The following is a 19,393-nucleotide window of genomic DNA, read 5'->3' on the forward strand; positions in this document are numbered from 1 at the left end:
CTCAAAAGCCAATTGTATTGTCTCTAACAACAGTTGAAAGAGTGAACAAAAGCAGCATTTATTAAAGTTCTCTAGAAAAAAAGGAATAATCCATTGGTAGAAAAATGTATGAACCAGAATGCACTCCACAGTGTTTTGTTATTTTAAAAACACATCTTCAAAGAATGAAGCAAATAAGCCAAGTGGGCGTGCATAAATCAACACAGCCACCTTCTGCTGTTGCTCGTTTCCTGGCTTTGGGAAGCAATTAGATTACTTTGCTGAAAAGTAACCTTCTTCTATAGAAGAGACTCTAGTTCTCTTTGTCACATGGAGAAAAGCTTTAAGCAGATAGGAGGGACATGCTGGAAACATGAACATGGACAGGAAATCTGAAAATTCCATATCAGCAAGGCTACACGGCAAGAGAAAGAGAAAAGCAATTTCAAAAAGTGCATACTGAGTAAACACAGCCAGCCAGAAGTCAACCAGTAATACTTTGCTCCTAAACAAACAAGTACACTATTAATAGCTTAATTAAAAGTGGCACACTGTCATATATTTCATTTTCCTGCTACAAAGTGCTACTGATTTCTTCAGTGGATAAATGTATTCTATTACACCCCCTTAATGCAATGTAAAAGGGCCCAACTCAGACTTTGGCTTTCTTGTCTTTCCACTGAGACGCAGGTCAAAAGAAGAAAGCATATAGTATCATACACTTTTAATACTAAAAAGCAAAATATAAAAAGCATGCTTCCAATTTAGTGTATATATTAGAAGAAAACAGACAAAAAAAGTAAGAAAGCAATTCAAATTAAGGAAAATAGTTAAGTATCAAATTATGCTAAGCTATAATATGAAAAAAATTATGTCAAAAAATGGCTTCTAAAGGAGAAGCACCAGCCCACAGATACTATTTCTAATAATCCTAAATGTTTGTGTTTTTAAAACAAAGTTTAAAAATGAAGATTTATTTAAATCTTCACTGCTGTTACCTGAAAAGAATCACCACTGAGTCTGTAAGAAACTATCAGAATTACATATCCTTAAGCAAGGTATAATTTAACGTGTTTTAAGTATCTCTAGTGGTCATTCTAGTCGTGTCATGGCAGAATATACTTTAAATATTGCATTTAGTTTAAACAGCATCTATAGTCATCACTAAATGTAACTGTAAGGTTTGAATACATTCTCCCTTGCATTACTGTAGATCAATTCAGTATTGGTTTGAAAATACTGCATGCTGCATAACTCCACAGTGAAGCATTTTAAAAACACCATCACAGTTTTATTCAGCATTAGTTATATTCTATTACTATTAATAATACCTAAAAGCTCATACCCTGATAAACCTTTCTCTACCAGAGTAAAGATGCCTTTTGTCTATTTGCTTATAGCAATGACCAGAATGTCGCTCAAGTTAGGAAATTAAACTTAATCAGCAAGAACATCTTAGGAAGGTTGCAGAATCTCTGCTACTGGAGGCTTTTATGAATGAATCACCACCAGGGGTGATGTAGGTATGACTGATTGTGTCTTGGGCCAAGCAATTAAGGGACCTCTTCGAGGTCAGACCTCAGAATCCTGTTTTCAGCAATTCCATGGGACAGCAAACATTGCCAACTGACAGATGGTCACTTACTTGAAAGCAAAGAGAACTAGCTCCATTCTGATCAGGTCATGTGCATTTAATGCCATCCAGTAATTAGCAAGCAGCAACCTCTGACACATCTAGTACATGAGTCTTAACTGCCATAGGCTTGAGACTGAACAAAGCTCCTTGGCTGCCTTGATGGTCTAGATTTCTGAAGCATAAACCTCAGGCTATGGTCAAAACTGAGTATCACAAAAAAGAGGAAAAAAAAAAAAATCCTGACAAAAATCAAACACACACCACAACAAATGCCAACTATTCTTCCTGCAAATGCCATTCCAGGACACCCAAGGAGTCCATGGATTCCTAAAGCTTGCAGGAATCTTTTAGTCAGGTTTTTGAAATAGTTTTGAGATCTGCTTAGAAGAAAGACATTTCTGGAGCAGCAAGCAGGATACAGTTATACTGGCATGCTTATTCAACTTCTTTTTTACTTCACACACACACAGTCAATCCCATTGTCAATCCACTGAAGTAGCATTTTCTGAAAATGGTCCCTCAGAAATTATCCTGTTAACCTGAGTGAATAGAATAGCCTTGCACTGCAAGCTGCTATGGTAAGAGTATTCCAGGCCAAGAAAAATTTGGCCAGTCTGTTCATGAAGAAAAGGCATGGGAGGTAGCAATGAAGGACTGACAACAGTTTAACAGCAAGATGGGCTATTTCAGAGGTACTGCCTAAGACAGGAGGTCAGAACTAGTCTGAACATGAATACTGACCCTTAGGAAAACACCAGCTTAGTTGGTTGCAATAGCTGTAATGTTAGCATGACTTCAGACCAATGCAAAGGTAACAGACAAAATTCCAAGAATTTACAAATCCAGAGAATGTTTCCATCAGTGAGAAAAAAAGACATCCTCACATAAGTGTATAATTGTTTATAATTTCATTTTTGTCAACTCCACTCAGATCCACACTGACCATTTCAGAAAATCATGATTGCTTCTACCTACCAATATGTAACATTTATCTATGAATATTAAAGCTTCCTTGTATCTACCTCTAACTATTGAAATTTAACAGCAAGGTTTCAATTTTTTAGCATATTAAATTTAAACTTTTAAAAATTTACTTCAGAAAGAAAAATATACTCTCAAGTGATTTAACAGCTTAATTCCTTAAAGAATATATATGACAGCTAAAAGTGAAAATCAAAATCCTTTGCTCTTTTCAGTGATGTCTTAGGGAATTACAGTCTCACTGCCAGCTGTTAATGGATGATAACACCCAAAAATTTAATATCATTTAACTAGCATAAAACTCCTGCAGACCTTGATGAAAGTCTACATTCATGATTATCCCAAGCTACTCAACAATGCATCTGACTTAGTACTGACCAAAAAAGAAAAAGCATAAACACCCATAACACCCATTACACTTGGTCAATATATGGGGCTGTGTTTCCCTTCAGCAAAGGAGAAACAAAGTTTTTTGTCCATTACCATCAGTAATCCTACAACATCCTAAAAACCTCTGACATTGTGCTGAGACTCACAATACAACAATGACCATTATTTATCCTTAAAAGTACTAGTATCTGACTAGGATAGAGAGTTATGGAGCCAACAGTAACTCTAAAACAGATTAGTTTAAAAATGGAGCACATTATTTAATAACGTACTAAAATTACTGTTTTTTTTCCCAAACACACTCTGAAAATTTGAAATAATTATCAAGATCATGTCTTAACTCAGATTAGGTTTTTGTCAAACTCTAATAAATTGTCACAAATTTTCAACCATATGTTTGGGTTTTTTTTAAAAAGTGCATCTTCAAAAAGTGCTCTGCTAGAATATGTGACCTCCTATTTTGTACGATATGTGTGGAAAAAAAATTGAAAAAACCATGCTATGCAATACAAAAGTGCTGTCTTATTAAAGAATGTTCCAATTACCAAAACCTCAGCTAGGAAACAAAATTATACAGAAGAGCAATGCTTCCAACATTTAATTTAAAAACAGTGCATCTTACCCCCTGTTCCAAGAACTTTCAGGAGCTCAAAGTTTTCAATGCCAACTTTCTCCGCGTGGCCTGTCAAATTTGCTGAAGGGGAAAAAAAAACAAATCACATCAGATATGTAGTACAACAAAACATTGCTCTGACATCTTACTACAGCCTCAGTAAAACCAAGTTGAATTAAATAAGATGAATTAAATAAGCAGTGCTAAGGAGACATCCCAATTTCATACTGTATTCAACTTGAAAACCAAGGGAAAGCAATTTTCTTGCTGCCATCAGTGTTTCTGAAGGTGCAAAATCACAGAACAGTAATTGAAGCCCATCTAGTCTGTATACACCATCTTCCAGTGTATCACTGGGCATCTCTGAAAACAGCCCAGTTCCACCTTATCTGTATTGTTCAATCACATAGTTACAGACAGCAATCAGGCCATCCCTTAGCCCTAGTACCCTGAATACTCTATTTTTTTATTATTATTATATGGTGTTTGAGATGACAAATAGAGCTCCAACAACTGTTTATGCATTTAACAAAGGATTGTTAAAGACTTTCCATTAGTATCAAGCAGAAATTACCTTAAGTCTACATAACACAAATATGGAAAAATCTAAGCTGCTGTGAAGTTGTGTTATTTGCTGTACAGTCTGAAAGCAGAAGGTTCTGTGTTTATACAAATCTATACCATTTGGATTGCTTATTTTGTCTAATATAGATTTTTCTAAGCAGGGATGCAAGGACCTCTGTTTAAAAAAACAGGTTTGCAGGGTTGGTTTATTGTCTACTGCCTTCTGCCCTTTTTCCAAGCTCCTATAAGAATGCCTTAAGCAGTTGTCATTTTTTCCATCTTTCATTCCTACCATAATATTATGCATCACATCCAACCAAGTTCAGTTCCCTGATCCACTTTACTGAGCAGCTTCATAAGCACAATTAAGGAGGCAGCATCGAGTAGCAAGTGAGTCAATATGCACCACAGGAGCTGAACTGAAGCTTGCTGCTCTTTGATTGCAAACAGAACAAGTGCATCTGCTAAAGCTACATCACAGTCACTGCTTAAGACAGCAGTAAGGAAGCCACATCCATGTGGCAGTAAAGGAGTTATAGAAGGTAAGGCAAACTAGACTAAGTTAGTAAGTTAGTGTCTATATAATTAGGGTATGCTGTGTCACAGAAAGTAAACTATCTTCAAGCAATTTAGTATTACATCATATTCTTCTTAACAAGTACTGAAAATGGTACTCAACCAGTTTCAAAACACTGTCTTTCTTGTCAGGGGTATCACAAGTCACAGACTATTCTAGAGACCAGGACTAGAGTGCCCATTTCTGAATGAAGGAGTGGACATCATTGCAGAGATTCAGGACCCAGAAGTTCTCTGGACACCAGCTAAGTGCTGAACTCAGGCTGGGAAGAAAGTTTTCACTTCAAGATCCATCGATTTGGATCTTCCACGATGGATCATTTCAGGAAGATTTCACTATCTTACATCCTTCAAGAGTGTCAACAGAAGGTGTTTTCAATTAAACACCCTTCTAGAAAGTAAAACATAATCCTGCCATATTCTTGGCACTGAATAGGAAGAGTGGAACTCAGAGAAATGCTGCATCACCAGTAACATGCTGAAGATTTGTAGTGCTGGATGTGATACTAAAAAGTCTTAAAACTCAATCCATTAATCTAAACTGTACCATAAACTCACATTCAATAACATTAGTAAAACCTCTTCCACTTCAGGAGGCCACACAATAAAAAGCTGAGTGCTGTCTAGCTTGAATTACTATGTACTTGTTTCAATGTGAGCTGTAATTTTGCACTCTCCACTTAACTCAATTTTCACTTCCACTCAGGGTGCTTAATGGCCTTATCCTAAAAGAAAAAAATAAATTTCTTGAAGATTACTGTAATATTATTTTCAAAGTAAAAGGAGAAATTTACACTACAAATAAGCATCTGATAACTGCAAAATAAGACCCACCTCATTCTTTTTACATTATACTGAGGAAAAAAGGCATCCCACAAGACAGCTAAAGGATACTGCATAACACACACAAGTATGATAGGACACTTGAGACAAACTCTCTTAATTGCTCCCTATAAAGCAAGAAGTAAAACTATCCTTAATTAAAAATAAGAATAACAAATCTCCAAAGCTATAAGAAAAGATTAACAATTCCCAGAAAGTGTTCCTCCCATTGCTGCCACATGGCAATGGTTAAGCTCCAAGAGCTTCAGTTGCAGTACTCAGTCCATCTCTGAAGTCATACTGTAAGAAAAGCAAGCTGGAGTTCCTGTTTCTGCTGTTTTCTAATGACACCCCTAGAGCAGTCCTTTGTCTTCATCTGCTGAAAGCAGGTGCAGCACTTTGACACTCTAACAGAGATGAAGTGCAGTCCTCTCCCGGATGAAAGTTCTCATTCCAACATTTCCTCCAACTTGCTTTCAGAAGCATAAATCTCAAAAGATCAATTATTCTATTCATCACTCACTCTCAGGAACCTGAATGACCATTTTTGGAGGACTTTTCACCTGGGATGGTCTCTGCAGTTACAAAACTGTTTCAAGACTGAGATGATTTGAAGGATTGCAATGAGACCACCATTTTCTACTACGACTGGCAGAACAAGAAAAGGCTTGTCACACCCCACAGACATCAGCGTGCTGGAAATGGTATCAGAACCCAACCAACAACTGCCTGTGCAAACTGCACAGGTAATCTGTAAAGACTGCAGTAACATGTACATTGGTGCACAGCAAGTTTCAGAAACAGAAAATTTACTTCTCCATGCACCTTATTCTTCAAGTGTCTGGACACATCAGCTGAAGAAGTACACCAAGGAATGGAACAAAGTTTGGATAGGAAGAGAAATACTGTCCAAAGCAACAAGATGAGAGTTTCTCCACAAATAATAATAAGCTACATATGATACTAAAAAGGGATGGTTGTGCATAATGGAAAAAAAAAAGCTAACAAATCCCCTTGGAGATTAGTTCACTGCATAGAAGAACCCTGCATTTACTAATGTTCTACTGTAGGCCACACCAATCAGCATTGCACCAACATGAGGGCATGCAGCTGAGGGCAACAGCAAGAGATAACACATCAAGTGAGAAACAAATAGTGAATGGAAAGGCCAGGACATCACAGCATCTATAAAAACAAAGAGGAAACAGAGATGCTAGTTACAATCATCACCTCTGAAGATAGAAAGAAAGGAAATATCCAGAAATACTACCACTGCAAAGACAAGCCTCCCTCTACATGCAGGGACACCAGTGCACCAAGACCAGTGCTGTCACTCTAATCCCCCTGGAAATAGGGCAGCTTGTTTATCCAGAATAATTTCTTTTGATGGAGGATCTCCACATGATGTAAGAGACATGACTGTCATCTGCACAACACCTGAACTTTGAGACTGCCAAGACTGAACTAAGAACTGTACAAGCTGTTACTGTGCAACGATTCTATAACCTTCTAATTGCACTTCTATGATCTTGAGAAATATCCATTCAACAAGTTAAAATGTGCTCTGTCCTCTGTTTCTGGACTCTACTGCATATAGGTATTGAAGCAGAGACAGACAAAGCTATAGCTTCCTCTACTGAACTAGACCAAGCTCTGCCTGAAAGGTGAAACTTGTCTCTGCTAGTCTCTGCAACACAAGACCAATTCTTCAGTTTTATTGAGCAGAACAATGAACCTCAGGCAAATTTTAAGAACAGAGAAAACACAAGAAGGAAACTTAAAGAGATGACATTCTGCAATATTCTAAGTATTAGGTTGCAATATCTACTATCAGCATCAAATTGATCTTAACCTGTTACTTCAGAGAACCAATCTACTCAAGTCACAGAATCAAAGAACAGATGTTTTAAAACTTCTAAATTTATGCCTCAGAGCAGAGAGGAGGCGCACACTCCTTTTTTTTGGGGGCGTGGGGAAATACCCAACACCATGCAATAAAAACCATGCAACTTAGACACTGAAGTAAATACACACATTATACTGTTTATCTGCTATATAGAGTTAAACTTTGTTACTTGTTACAGCAACTTAGAACTATTTCTGAAGGAAGTAAAAGCGTCCTGAAATTTGAGAGACCATCGCCACCTAGTAAGTGTCAGGTCACAGAACAAGGGCACCATTTAGTCAGCTCAGGGTACTATCTTACAAGCTTAAAATGGGATTTAAAAATCATAACATCTTAAGAATATTTTTCTTAGGCAAAAGAAAGAATGAAGAGCAAAAATGAAACACACAGAGTTCTGAACTCCTGCAAAAGAAAAGAAAATACAGTTCATGTTGCTCTGAACTCCAGGGTATCAGTTAAGGTAACTGGGCTGGTAACTGCTGATTCTCTGGAATGTTATACACTCAAGAGTAAGACCATCTGAGCTGAGAAAAACATTCAGAAACTTGAAAAAAGGTTTGAAAAAAATTCAAGCTCTCAGAAAGATGCTGATCTTATTCTAGAAGGCTTGGAAGCCAAACCTTACACAGCCAAAGATGACAAAGACCCCTGAAGCAATAGCTAATACAGTATGTATACATATATGTACACATGTATGTATAACAGCATACAGAACAGAGTATGTGGAAATTTAGAAGAACAAAATGCTGTGGAAAACACAATAAGAAACTGTCATTACCATTCACAAGAATAGAAGACGGAAGACTATCCCTCCAAAGATATTACTTGCCTATAGCAAGCTGAAATAAATATAAAAGTCCAGACATCTATGATTAACAATGCAAACTCACAGCAGTCTGAACTGGAAAATGCTCCATGTTAAGATCCATTTGCATTCAGCAGCAGCCCTTTTTCTCTAACAAAGGTGACTTTGCTCTGAGGTTTATCATTTATATGAGCTGAATCACTGTGAGGTCACCAAAACTAAACTCAGAGGCACCTCCATGGTCAGCTAGAAACTTAATGTGTAGAAACACTATACGTCACATAATTGCAAAAAAAAAAAAAAAAAAAAAAAAAAGCAGCCCCCAAAAAAGGTAATTAGACAAGATGCTAATGAATAGAATTGCTATAGATAATCTAACATTGAACAGAGTTGAAACAATCAGATATCTAAAGATTGTGAATCTCTTCTCAAACAAAAAATTATGTCTAAGTACAAGACATGAATCAACTTCAGTTTTCTCTATCATTAGTAATGAATGAAAACATTTATAAAAATTCAATCACAGGTGGCTTGGACACAGCATCAAAAGTAACAGAATACAAATTACTAAAAGAGCCTCATAACTGATAACTTACATGTTGATGTGTATTTACATATTTGTTTATGCAGTTATTAACCAGGAAACTTAAGAATTATCCTCTCCCAGGTGAAGCTTTTATAACCATCTGTCCAAGCCAGCATAAAATATTTACAGATGTCAAGAAAAATGAGAAGAGGAAACAATCACAATAGATCCCAAAACAAAACACAAACCCAAATAAACTGACTGTATGTAACATGAGTCTTTCACAAACCAGGTCATCTGCCTATCTACAGACTGAGTCAGTAGCAAAGAAATGTCAGTAGAACTTGCACCTCATTGTTGGGATTCTGTGGGGGGGAGGAGACAGAGAGCATGTTTACCATAAGATATCAAATTATACAATGCTGGGGATACATCAGAAATATTTACATGAAAAATATATTGGGAAAATACATCCTCAGACACCCAGGCCTTGTTACATGGTTAAGGAATTCCATCAAGTGTTATTTGAACTGCTTTCTGTATAAAATCCCTAAGATACATTAACGTGGTATGTAAGACTCCTAATTCTTTTGTGGAATCGAGCACGAGCATCTAAACCATCACATTTGGAATACACTGGATCAGAGCTAATAAACAGTCTGACAATGAAGACTGCAACTATTAGCCCTCATTTACCACAGATGTTTTATAGAATGTCACTGAAATAACGACAGCAAAATCACCAGTTGTACCAGACCCTTGTACAAATAATTCTAGTCAGGTTTGTTAGATTCCAATTACTGGAGAGAGGAAAACAAAAAAAAATCCCACTCAACAAAAACAAAACACCACAAACACAACCCAGGAAAGATCAGTAGCCATCCTTCATGATCAAAGCTACCAGAAGATAAATGACAATGAATTCCTAGACTACAAAGTATTTTTAGAAAATATTGATTGTGTAAAGAGTAAAATCCAGAGATTTAGGCAGTACTAAATACGATTAATAAACTTAAAATACTCTTTGTAGTTCCCACAATCCAAGAAAACATATATTTTAGTGCACAAAAGAAAAAAGCAGAAGCAAAAGCAATCCAAGCTTTGAAATAGTCAACTATTAGTACCTCCTAATCCCTAAACAATATACAGAATTATTGTTAACAATATTAACATATTATATATTATTGTATTATACATTGTTTAGTATGTAATGTTATCACATACTAATATATTACATCTATATACTGTAAGTAAAAACAAAAATCTGTGTTACAGAAAATTTTATTTTAAAAGTATCTTTGAATTCTCATAAAGTTTCCTTTTGAAAATAGAAAAAGTAAAATACAGTTGCCAGATGTACCTCCACAGTGATGACTGAATTCACTATTCAGTGCATGATTCATCATGTTTTTTGGTCATAATAATTTTCACAATTCCCCAGAATGTAACATGAACCTTCCAGTTTACAAATAATTCCATTTTAATTTAAAATCCCATTCAGGAAGATATAACTAAGAATTTGCATTATTAAACCCTTTAGCTAATCCACTTATTTATTTCCTGAAGCCTTTTATAGTTTCACACTCTAAGTTTGACTCAAGGGGAAGTTCCACATTCTTCTGCCTTTGGAATTCTGCAGGCCATTCTACATTAACTTCTATGCTATACATGCCTTTCCTCATGCATGTCAGGCAAACTGCAAACTAAAGCAAGTTCTTTAGCCCAAAGATTGTGAAAACATTAAAACAAATCCAGTATTCTTTTCAAAGCAGACTTGCTAAAAGGAAAAGACCAAAACTGTGAAGCAAATCAAACCATGTATATGGAGCCCATTGCCCGTAATTCATGGAATGTCTCAAGTTCCCTTCAAGATCCAGGTTTTGGTACTCTCTGCCTCCCTCTGGGCAAAGCAGAGAGTTCACATGCATGCCACAAGATGGGCAGCCTCCTATGCAGTCATTCAAACACACTTCAGGTACAGGACCCTTTGATCCTTTTTTCCAGAAACAAGAGGAGGTGGGGAGGAAATATCACTCTTAACAGTTCTGTTTCCTTCTTATCTGACATCACAAGTCTTTTCTTCTCTTTTGTATCCTTCTCCATCATGTAAAATATTTCCTCTGATAGGCTTTATGTTTGCCATTGTTCAGTTTCGAAGCATTACCAAGCAACAGAAATGTTAAGATGCAACAACGTTCTTTTTTCAGTGTAAATAATACACATTTTCTAAGGTCTGCAAAAAGATTAAAAGTTGCATTAACTCTAGATGTTAACCTTCAAAAAATAGAACCTTTCCCTTTACAAGATTCCAGAAATCAATGCTAAAGAAAATGTCATTTTCTTATTATTTTCACTGGAGAGCTTCACTGAAAATCAGAGACAATCACCACTTCCTACTATTTCAACTTTGGCCTATTTTTGCTTCCACTTCCTGAAAAAAGATTCCACTTTCCCCAAAAACTCGTTTTCCTTCCCAAAGTGAGACAAGAAAGACACTAACTATTCTGAAGTGACTGAATTGTGAGCCTTCTATCAAGAACAAAAATGGTTTGGTGCTAGGGAAAAAAAAAAACAACTTGATAAATATATTAGGAGAATATAATTATTAAATGACATGTGTCCTAAAAGCCACTGCTCTGTCTTATTTGCAGAATATCACATACATACACACATATACACGCAGAGCAGTGCCCAGTATTTGCAACAAAGCACATCACATGGTAGCACACAGAGGCACTCAAGTGTTCCTTCCCTATCACAGACCCAATCTACATGCCTATCAAATGATGTTTTTCCAGCAATTACTTTTTGGTCATGCAACAGACAAATTTCAGGGCTCTAAGACTATGAGATATAAAGCTAAAATTAAACCTAACCCTACACATCAAAGACAGCATTGTAATTTCAAAGTTTAAAAGAAGTCAAGCCACAGTATGATAGGATTAATAATCAGCTGTTTATGTAGCAACAGCACTGCATATGCTCTAACTTAATGCATTTTCATATGCCACCATACTTGCTTGGAGCTAACAACAATCATCTGTTTCATTCTTTAAGATCCTCATTTCATCTTAAATACAAATTCTAATGCATATTTACTCACTTGACCATACTAAATCCCTGTCCTTAACTCATTTATTACTTTTAGAGCAATCCCAAGACCATGTAATTGCAAATGCAAAGTGTAACTGTGGGTTTACCTGTATTCAGTTGATTTTAATTAGTGAGCTTGTTACCATGGGGTTCAAGTAACAGCTTCCACAATAGGAAAATAAGATACTCCCTTCTCAAAGAAGCCACTATTTCTACTACAATAGTAAATTCTTTCAAAGCACTCTGGAGACTGACCTCTTTTTCATCAGCCAACTGACAGCTACTTTCGATATGTAATTCTGAATGATTCAATTAGTCACAGAGCTAGAGCCATCAAAGAAAGAATACAGAGATGAGGGGAGGACTGGAATCTAAACAAATTGCACAATAAAAATATTCATGCCATAGATTATATTTAGGAATGACAAAGATCCGCTGGCTCCAAATTCTAGTTCTTGCCTGCCCTCTGACTCTCTTTCCCAAAAATGAAGCAAAATTAAATAATCATTCTGCATGTTTTAAAGATGTGGTGGGTTGACCCTAGCCAGCAGTTAAGCATCCACCCAACCAGACTCGGTACAAAAAAAAACCTCTGAACATCTAAAGTATCCTAGAGCTTAATATATTTCTGTACCAACTGAAGCTGACTGCAACTTTTCTCCTCAAATTATGTGCATCTCTGTGCATTGTATAGACAAGTTCTGAGACAGTATCTCCACACGTCTTGCATAGCAATGACACTATTGACACCTTCAGGAGTAGGAGTCTCCCAGGAGTACATGACAGAGCTGCTCCCTCCTCCACCCAAGTGCTCCAGAAATAGACAAGTCATTGCTAGAAAGCATTTTTCAGAAAGCAGTTTTCTGAACACTGAATATGGAGAAGAGAACAAGGAGGGGAGAAGCAACTTATTCCTACTAAACTGTTTCAGAAGCTTAAAAACACAAACGAGATTGAGAATATTTAAAATAAAAGTAAGAATTGGTATTTCATACAGCTGTATGATCAGGATTAAAATCAAAGTTGCTTATTATGCTACATTAGACAGTTCTTCGTCTAGATTATACAAATGTGTTTACTCCTCAAACTATCTTTAAAAAAACGACCCCTCGGGGTTAAGTGTTCTGAACCTCTATAAAAGAAATCTAGACATAGCTATGTAAACATATTTATACATGTGTCCTACTTCCTTTCCCCTTACCTTTCCCTCTTCCACACTTAAATGTAGCAACACCTATCCAGACAACTATGTTTCCCAGCAGCTCTTCTGCTTCTTCTTGAAAAAAGGAAACGACAGCCCCTTCGGTTTCTGTACTTATCAAGAGACCGCGTTTTTTTTTCCCTTCCCTCCTCCTGCCCGCGCCGAGCAGCGGTGACAGCCGTGTTCCTCTGGGGCAGCTCCCCCGACGCCAGGAGCGAGGGACAGGGACAGGGACAGGACGGGACCGAGCAGAGCCAGCACCGGCACCTGCCTTCACACCGGCCCCTTCGAGAATGGCAACTACATTAACCCGGCGAGCAGTGCCCCGAACTTCTGCAGTGAACGGCATCATATGCTTACTCTCACTTCATCATAAAGAAAAAGATGACAGAAAAGGAATGAAAGGCATGGGTTAACAGAACCTTCATTGGTAATCAATACAGAGAACTGTGATTATGTTTTGCACGCAGTTCTAAATTAACATTAAAATTTAGGCTTACTGCAGTGTTCAAGTTGCCTGGAAACTTCTGAGAAGCAGTGAATTCCTATTAAAAAGAAATAAAGCTCTTCCCCAACGCAACAACCTACAACGGAGCATTTCTGTTGTATCTTTAAAGGTCATACATATTTCACACGTTGGACTACTACTCCAGAGGGTCGTCAAGTAACTACCGAGCTACAAGAAGATTCATAGACTGAAAAGCCAGATAACTCCGCGGTTACGTGTTGGCACATTCCCCTCCCTACAATTCCGGCATTTCACCGAGGTCAGAGAAAAGCTGTCACATAAAACGACTTCATTTAGGACTGGAACAAACCGCCCCCCCCACCCCCACCCCCACAACATAGACATAGAAGTCGGTCAAACGCACAATTAAAAAAAAAAAAAAAGTTGTTTATAAATAGAGAGCCTGGCTACTCTTTATCTCCTTCAAAAGCGTCAAATACCACCTGGAAGTAGGACAGGGGAGTCAGGCATGCAGCAGAAGTCGAAGTGAACTACTTTTTTCAGAAATAAGGCCCCCTCCCCGCCCCCCTCGCACACGCTCCTGCCCTTATATTCCAGCTCATCCTCTTTGCCCCCGCGCTGAGATTTCCCTGCTGGTCCCAGCTAACTCTGTCGGAGCTCCCGCTCAGCAGCGCTCCCCAGCCCGGCCCGCCCGGGCCCCTCCGCCCCCGCGCGCCCCCGGGCCCGCGCGCTCACCGTTCCTCAGCTCGTGCTTCACCGTGAGCAGCGGCAGCTCCGCTTCCCCCGAGGGTCCCTCCATGTCCTCACGGCGGCTCCCCCGCCCCTGCCGCTCCCCGAGAGTGAGCGCGGCGCTGCGGGGATGTCACCTGGCCCGAGACGGGTTCTATTTCCCAGGGGCGCTCCGGGGCACGGGAGCCATGCAAGCGCGCTGGGGGCTGCCGCTCTCCCCTCCGCCTTGTTGGAAAACGGGGGGGTGGGGGGAGAAAAACCCAAACCTACACCACCCAACAACAAACAGTTATTAAAATCTAGGGAGGCACACGCACGACGGCTTCCCTCCCCCGGCGCTCAGAACCAGCCCATGTCCTTGCGCCTCCCCTCCCCCGGGCTCCGGCCGCCCTCCCCGCCCGACAGCGGGGAGCGGCGCCGAGCCCAGCCGAGCCGAGCGGGGCCGAGCGCGGCCGGGATAGGCTGAGCGGCCCGGCGGGAGGCGGTGGGAGCGCCGCGGGGAGCGGCTCCGACTCAGGCGCTCGCGCCCCCTCCCTCCCCGGGCCGCGCGCTCATTGGCCGCGCGCGCCCGCGAGCCTCGGCGGCCGTCGGGCAGGGAACGTTCCCCGCGCGCCGCCCCCGCCCTTCCGCCGAGCGCCGCGCGCCCCCATTGGCTCGGCGGCTGCGCCAACCGCCGGCCCCGCCCCCCGTCTTCCCCCCGGCCCCTCTACTCCCAGATCTTGTTTGTAAACATTCCCGCCCGCCTCTCCCGCTGCCCCACGACCCCCGCGGAGGGCGGGCGCTGGGCTGCCGAGAGGGAACGGAGGGCGGTGATTGACCACTGGAGCTGGCAATCACCTGAGGGAGCGGCCGTGGCGCCGTTCCTCGCGTTACGGGCTGGTTCCACCGTGCATGAAGGGGGGAACAGCCGTAGGCTGGCCCATTCGCAATGGCGGCCGGGGGGAGCCGGGCTCCAGCCTGGCGCGGGGCATGTGGCGGCAGGATGGGGAGCGGGGTATCCCCGCGGGGGGATGCGGCGGGGCAGGAGCAGCGAGGCACAGCCGGGGACGGGGGGGTTCGCGCAGGGCCCCGGCCGCCCGCCCGCTGAGCCCCCGCCTCCGCGCACGGGAGGTGCGGGCGGTGCGTGCGGACTCGCAGCGGCGGCGCGGCCGGGCCGGAGAGCTGCGGCACAGCGGTATGTTCGCCTCAGCCCGCGGGCTCCGGGGCCCCACAACGCTGCGGCGAGGCTGGCGGGGCCCCGGTGCGCGCCTGATGCCGCTTCGCCCTTGGCCGGGGCCGTGGAGGGGGGTGGCGAGCGGAGCCGCCTCTCGGGAGGTCGAAGAGGCCCCATGTATTGAAGTTCAGCCAGCCTTGGTGATCGCTGGAAAGGCGCACGGCCTGGAGAGTTATGGCAGCTCAGGAGGTGCCTGGCAAGCGCTTGCTTGTCATAAGGTGGGAGTGGGCGAAGTTGCTGGGTAGCTACATCCATGTGCCCGGTTCATCTTGCCGTGCCTGGGGCGCGTTCATATGGTCCCTTTAGCTGCGAGGGAGACACTGCCCGCACAGAGGGCTTTGATTGCGTTGGTGAGGGAGATACGGTTCAAAACAGTTAAGCCTCTCAGTCTGTTATGTTTTGGAGGCAGTCTGGTATTTCTAAAGCTGTCCTCATTTCCTTAGGACAGATAAAGCAAATTTCTTTTGTCTCCGTTTCTTATTTACAGTTATTTCTGACTTGTTGCTCTTGAATGCCGCTGCTTCTATCCTTACACACAAACTACTAATTCATAACCCCATGTCTCAGCAGCAGTGTTCACACAGAGTCTAATTAAGTTGCATCAAAGATCAGTATTAAATATTTGTGTGTTTGTACACATATATGTAAAAGATGCATGAACATGTATACATTTCTGTAGTTTCCTGTGGAGATGCTGCGTTCGGCTGTTTAAAGTTGGTAAGAGTTTCTGCTTCATGTTTGTTCATACACCAGACTTTGGGTTTAGGGTGCCTTTGCAGTTGTCATCCCAGAAATTAATAATACTACCTAAGGGTTTCATTAAAAAGTTTGTAAAACTTTTGAAGGTGTTTCCCACCAAGCACTGCAGCTGTTCTGTCGGAGTATCTCCTTGGAGCATATGATATACACAGAACTCTACCAAAATGTCCATCCAATTACTGCCTTTCCAGCAGTATTATATCAAGACTATAAATATAGAAGTCTGAACATAGGAGATGTTTCCAAACTGGAAAATAATTGATTCCCTAGCTTTTGTCACTTCTTCTTAGAGGCATCACTATGGCAGAGAAAGTAAATATTGTATCAGTGTAGTATTGAACTACAAAAAGGAACATGGAAATACATAACTGATTAAGTTTTTGCATCTTTGTAACTCATGGTTTCTCTGTACAACTAGTGGGGATTGTGAGATTTACTTCATTACACGGCATAAAAACCACTTCTGATTATTCCAGACCCAGATACTAGATTTTAAAGAGACTGGTTCTATATTTCATCCTGTGGCTTTACTAGCCTACACTTGGACTAACTGTCCCTGGCAGCCTCAGAGGAGAGAAGCTGAAATCTGACTCCATTTACCAGCACTCAATGTGAGGGGTGCTGGCATTGAATGCAGTAGTTGTTAATAGTCTTGGTTTCAGATGTTCATAGCATGACAGTCTGTATCTGCTTATTTGCCTCAGGCTGAAAATTTCTCCATTCAAATTTCAGCTAAAACAGCTTTAAAAAATGAGGCAATAACCCTAAAATACCAAACCAAGAATACTGATCTATGCTGACGGTGTATATAATAAAACACAATTGCTGTGTATATTTCAGTTTAAGATGTGACTGGCCTTGCAAAGTACTACTGCATGAAATGAAAATTCTTTATTAGCACTGAGGGATTCCCTAATTTACTTGCATCATGGTCATTCCATTTTTTAAAAAGTAGGATTTTTTACAGTTTCTCCAGAGTTAAAATGATTTTGCAGTGGGATTCTTGTGTCATATCCAGAAACAGCAAAGCAGCCCTACTGGATGCTTGGAAAGAATCCCACCTTTTGACAGACAAAAGAGCTATACTTGCACTGAAATCCTAAACCTCCTGTCAGTAGTCCATGAGTACAAGACTGTGCTCAAATTTTCCTTTCAGCTGAACTTTGGGAGCAGTGGAGGGTTTGACTTGGTTGTGTACTTGTAAGAGCAGATCTACCTTCAGCAGAATGGCCCAGGCAAGATGGGCTCCATCACACAGCAGTATCACATGGCTTTGTGGGTGGCTGTTAAAGGACAGAGTTCTGGTTCTGTCAGCCTTACAGGCAGATTGGAATTACAGATAGTTGGAAATATACAGGATACATCTGTACCAGGAAATAAAACAGATTAGGACTCATTCTGTAGGTGTCAGGGAAGTGGCATGACATAGCATGGTGCAGCTAAATTCTTTCCTCTTCAGAACCAGCTTTTTTGTGCACTGCCTCCTGGATTTGTTGAGAGAAAATGCCATTACTGAGCTATGCTAGCCTCCAGCCTGTACAAAGACACTGCCTGGAAGAATACTGGCCAGGGATCCAGCCATTCCTGGAGGCACGCCAACAGTCAGGAATATGGACAGTCAGGTGCCAGCAGTCAGATTGGGCCTTTGTCCTGTTTCAATCACTACACAGACTGTCACAGAGTCAGATGAGGGAGGAAGTTTGGCTCGACCCTGCTGCCAAAGCAGCATGAGAAAGTCGAGGAAGAATGATGGGCTTAGACTTAGTGAGAGTACAGACTGATCTGTAAGAGATTTCTTGTTAGTTTGGGAGAAGTTAAACCACCCTTGGTATGTGAACTGTGCTTTTAAAAGTGCCATTTAACTGACTGAAAGTGATACTCACATTTAAATGCATTTGTGTGTATGCTGCAACACTGAAAAACTACTATTTGCATGATGTGCATACAATAAATTAAATAAATTAAAAGGAAAAATATTTAATGTTTAAGCAATTAAAACCTATGGGGCAGTGCAGAGCTACTCATGCTCCATAGTGTAAATGGTTTTTGTTTTTTAAGCAGCATTTTCATATTCATGTGCACAATAAGAGCAACCTGACAGGTCAGTCAGCCAACAGTTCAGTGTTTGGGCTGAGCATGTGCTGAGAATTTGGAAATATGGAGTAACACCACTCTAAAGATAGATGTCCCTTTTCTATGCCACAACACAACTGTTCAAAAATATGTGTATTTACTTGCCATTCCCAATTGTGAAAAGAGGGAGGAAAAAAATGCTGTGGGAAATTCCCACATGGAATGATATTGTTGAATTTCATTAAAGAAAAAGTGTCACAACATTTTCTTTTTGGTTCTAAAAGAGGTGGTGTGCCAAGCTGCTTTTAAGGCTGAGGTGAAATGAAATCTCAGTGTACAGACTTCTGAGAGGAAATGAGAGAAAAAGAACAACATGAGTGCTAGAGCTGCATACTTCCAGGGTGCTGGGGCCTCACAGTTTTGAGGGATTTGATTTACTTACTTTCTGAAGGTAAGCTGCTTATGGAAATTGTGGTTTCTATGGAGCTGAAGGTGTTTGGTGCTTTCTTATGGTCATTGCATTGTTACAGAAATAGGTGTTATTTTCAGAGGACAAATTTTGGAAAGCCAGATAATACAAAATGTTCCTCTTGATCACTCCATGGAGAACATTTGAACAGCAGGGGAAAAGATCAAATTTTGGAAACCACAAAATGAAATTAGGGAAGGACTCACTGTGAAAAACAAATATGACATGAAACAACTTTTGTGTGAGATTTTAGTATAGTATCAGTTTTAGTTTTTAGTTTGCATGACTTCTCTGTGATTCTTATCTTTTGTTTAATCTGAATCTTTAATTGAACATTCTGTGCTTGATAACTGTCAGAAAAGTAGATTGGGTAGGTATATTTGCTGTTTAAAGTATTTTTTATGAAACTGCTCTGGGCAACAGTTTTATCTCTCTAAAACCACTTAATGTTTTTACCATGAAAGGAGAAGTTATGCTAAGCATCCAAGTCTAATAATTCTCTTAACGGAAGTGGTACAGCTCTGTCAGGAAGTGGATCATTTCTTGAAAGAGTCTATTTAAGTGTTAAGCTTCTAGAGTCCTGATTCAG

The 19,393-nt window shown here is 40.6% G+C and overlaps 2 protein-coding genes across 6 annotated transcripts in view; one reads left to right on the forward strand and one right to left on the reverse strand.

The window, feature by feature from the left end:
- RPS6KA5 (ribosomal protein S6 kinase A5) overlaps positions 1–14,749 on the reverse strand; it is a 65,882-nt gene extending 51,133 nt beyond the window's left edge. Inside the window, exons 1-2 of one of the 2 annotated variants that reach the window (XM_079309191.1) lie at positions 14,297–14,749; positions 3,609–3,680 (exon numbers count right to left, since the gene is read on the reverse strand). In XM_079309191.1, the coding sequence (XP_079165317.1) occupies positions 3,609–3,680; positions 14,297–14,360 (136 nt within the window). In that variant the 5' untranslated portion in view covers positions 14,361–14,749. Of the gene's footprint in view, positions 1–3,608; positions 3,681–13,092; positions 13,112–14,296 lie in introns of those variants that run through there. The other variant, XM_079309190.1, reaches the window with a different exon arrangement.
- Positions 14,750–15,278: 529 nt separating this feature from the next.
- Positions 15,279–19,393, forward strand: part of DGLUCY (D-glutamate cyclase) — a 47,319-nt gene continuing 43,204 nt past the window's right edge. Inside the window, exon 1 of one of the 4 annotated variants that reach the window (XM_079309277.1) lies at positions 15,279–15,464. The gene's annotated coding sequence lies outside the window, so the exon portion shown is untranslated. Of the gene's footprint in view, positions 15,745–19,393 lie in introns of all 4 variants that reach the window. The other 3 variants (XM_079309272.1, XM_079309275.1, XM_079309276.1) reach the window with 3 other exon arrangements.

Source organism: Erithacus rubecula (assembly GCF_903797595.1).
Source record: "Erithacus rubecula genome assembly, chromosome: 6".
Classification (NCBI taxonomy): Eukaryota; Metazoa; Chordata; class Aves; order Passeriformes; family Muscicapidae; genus Erithacus; species Erithacus rubecula.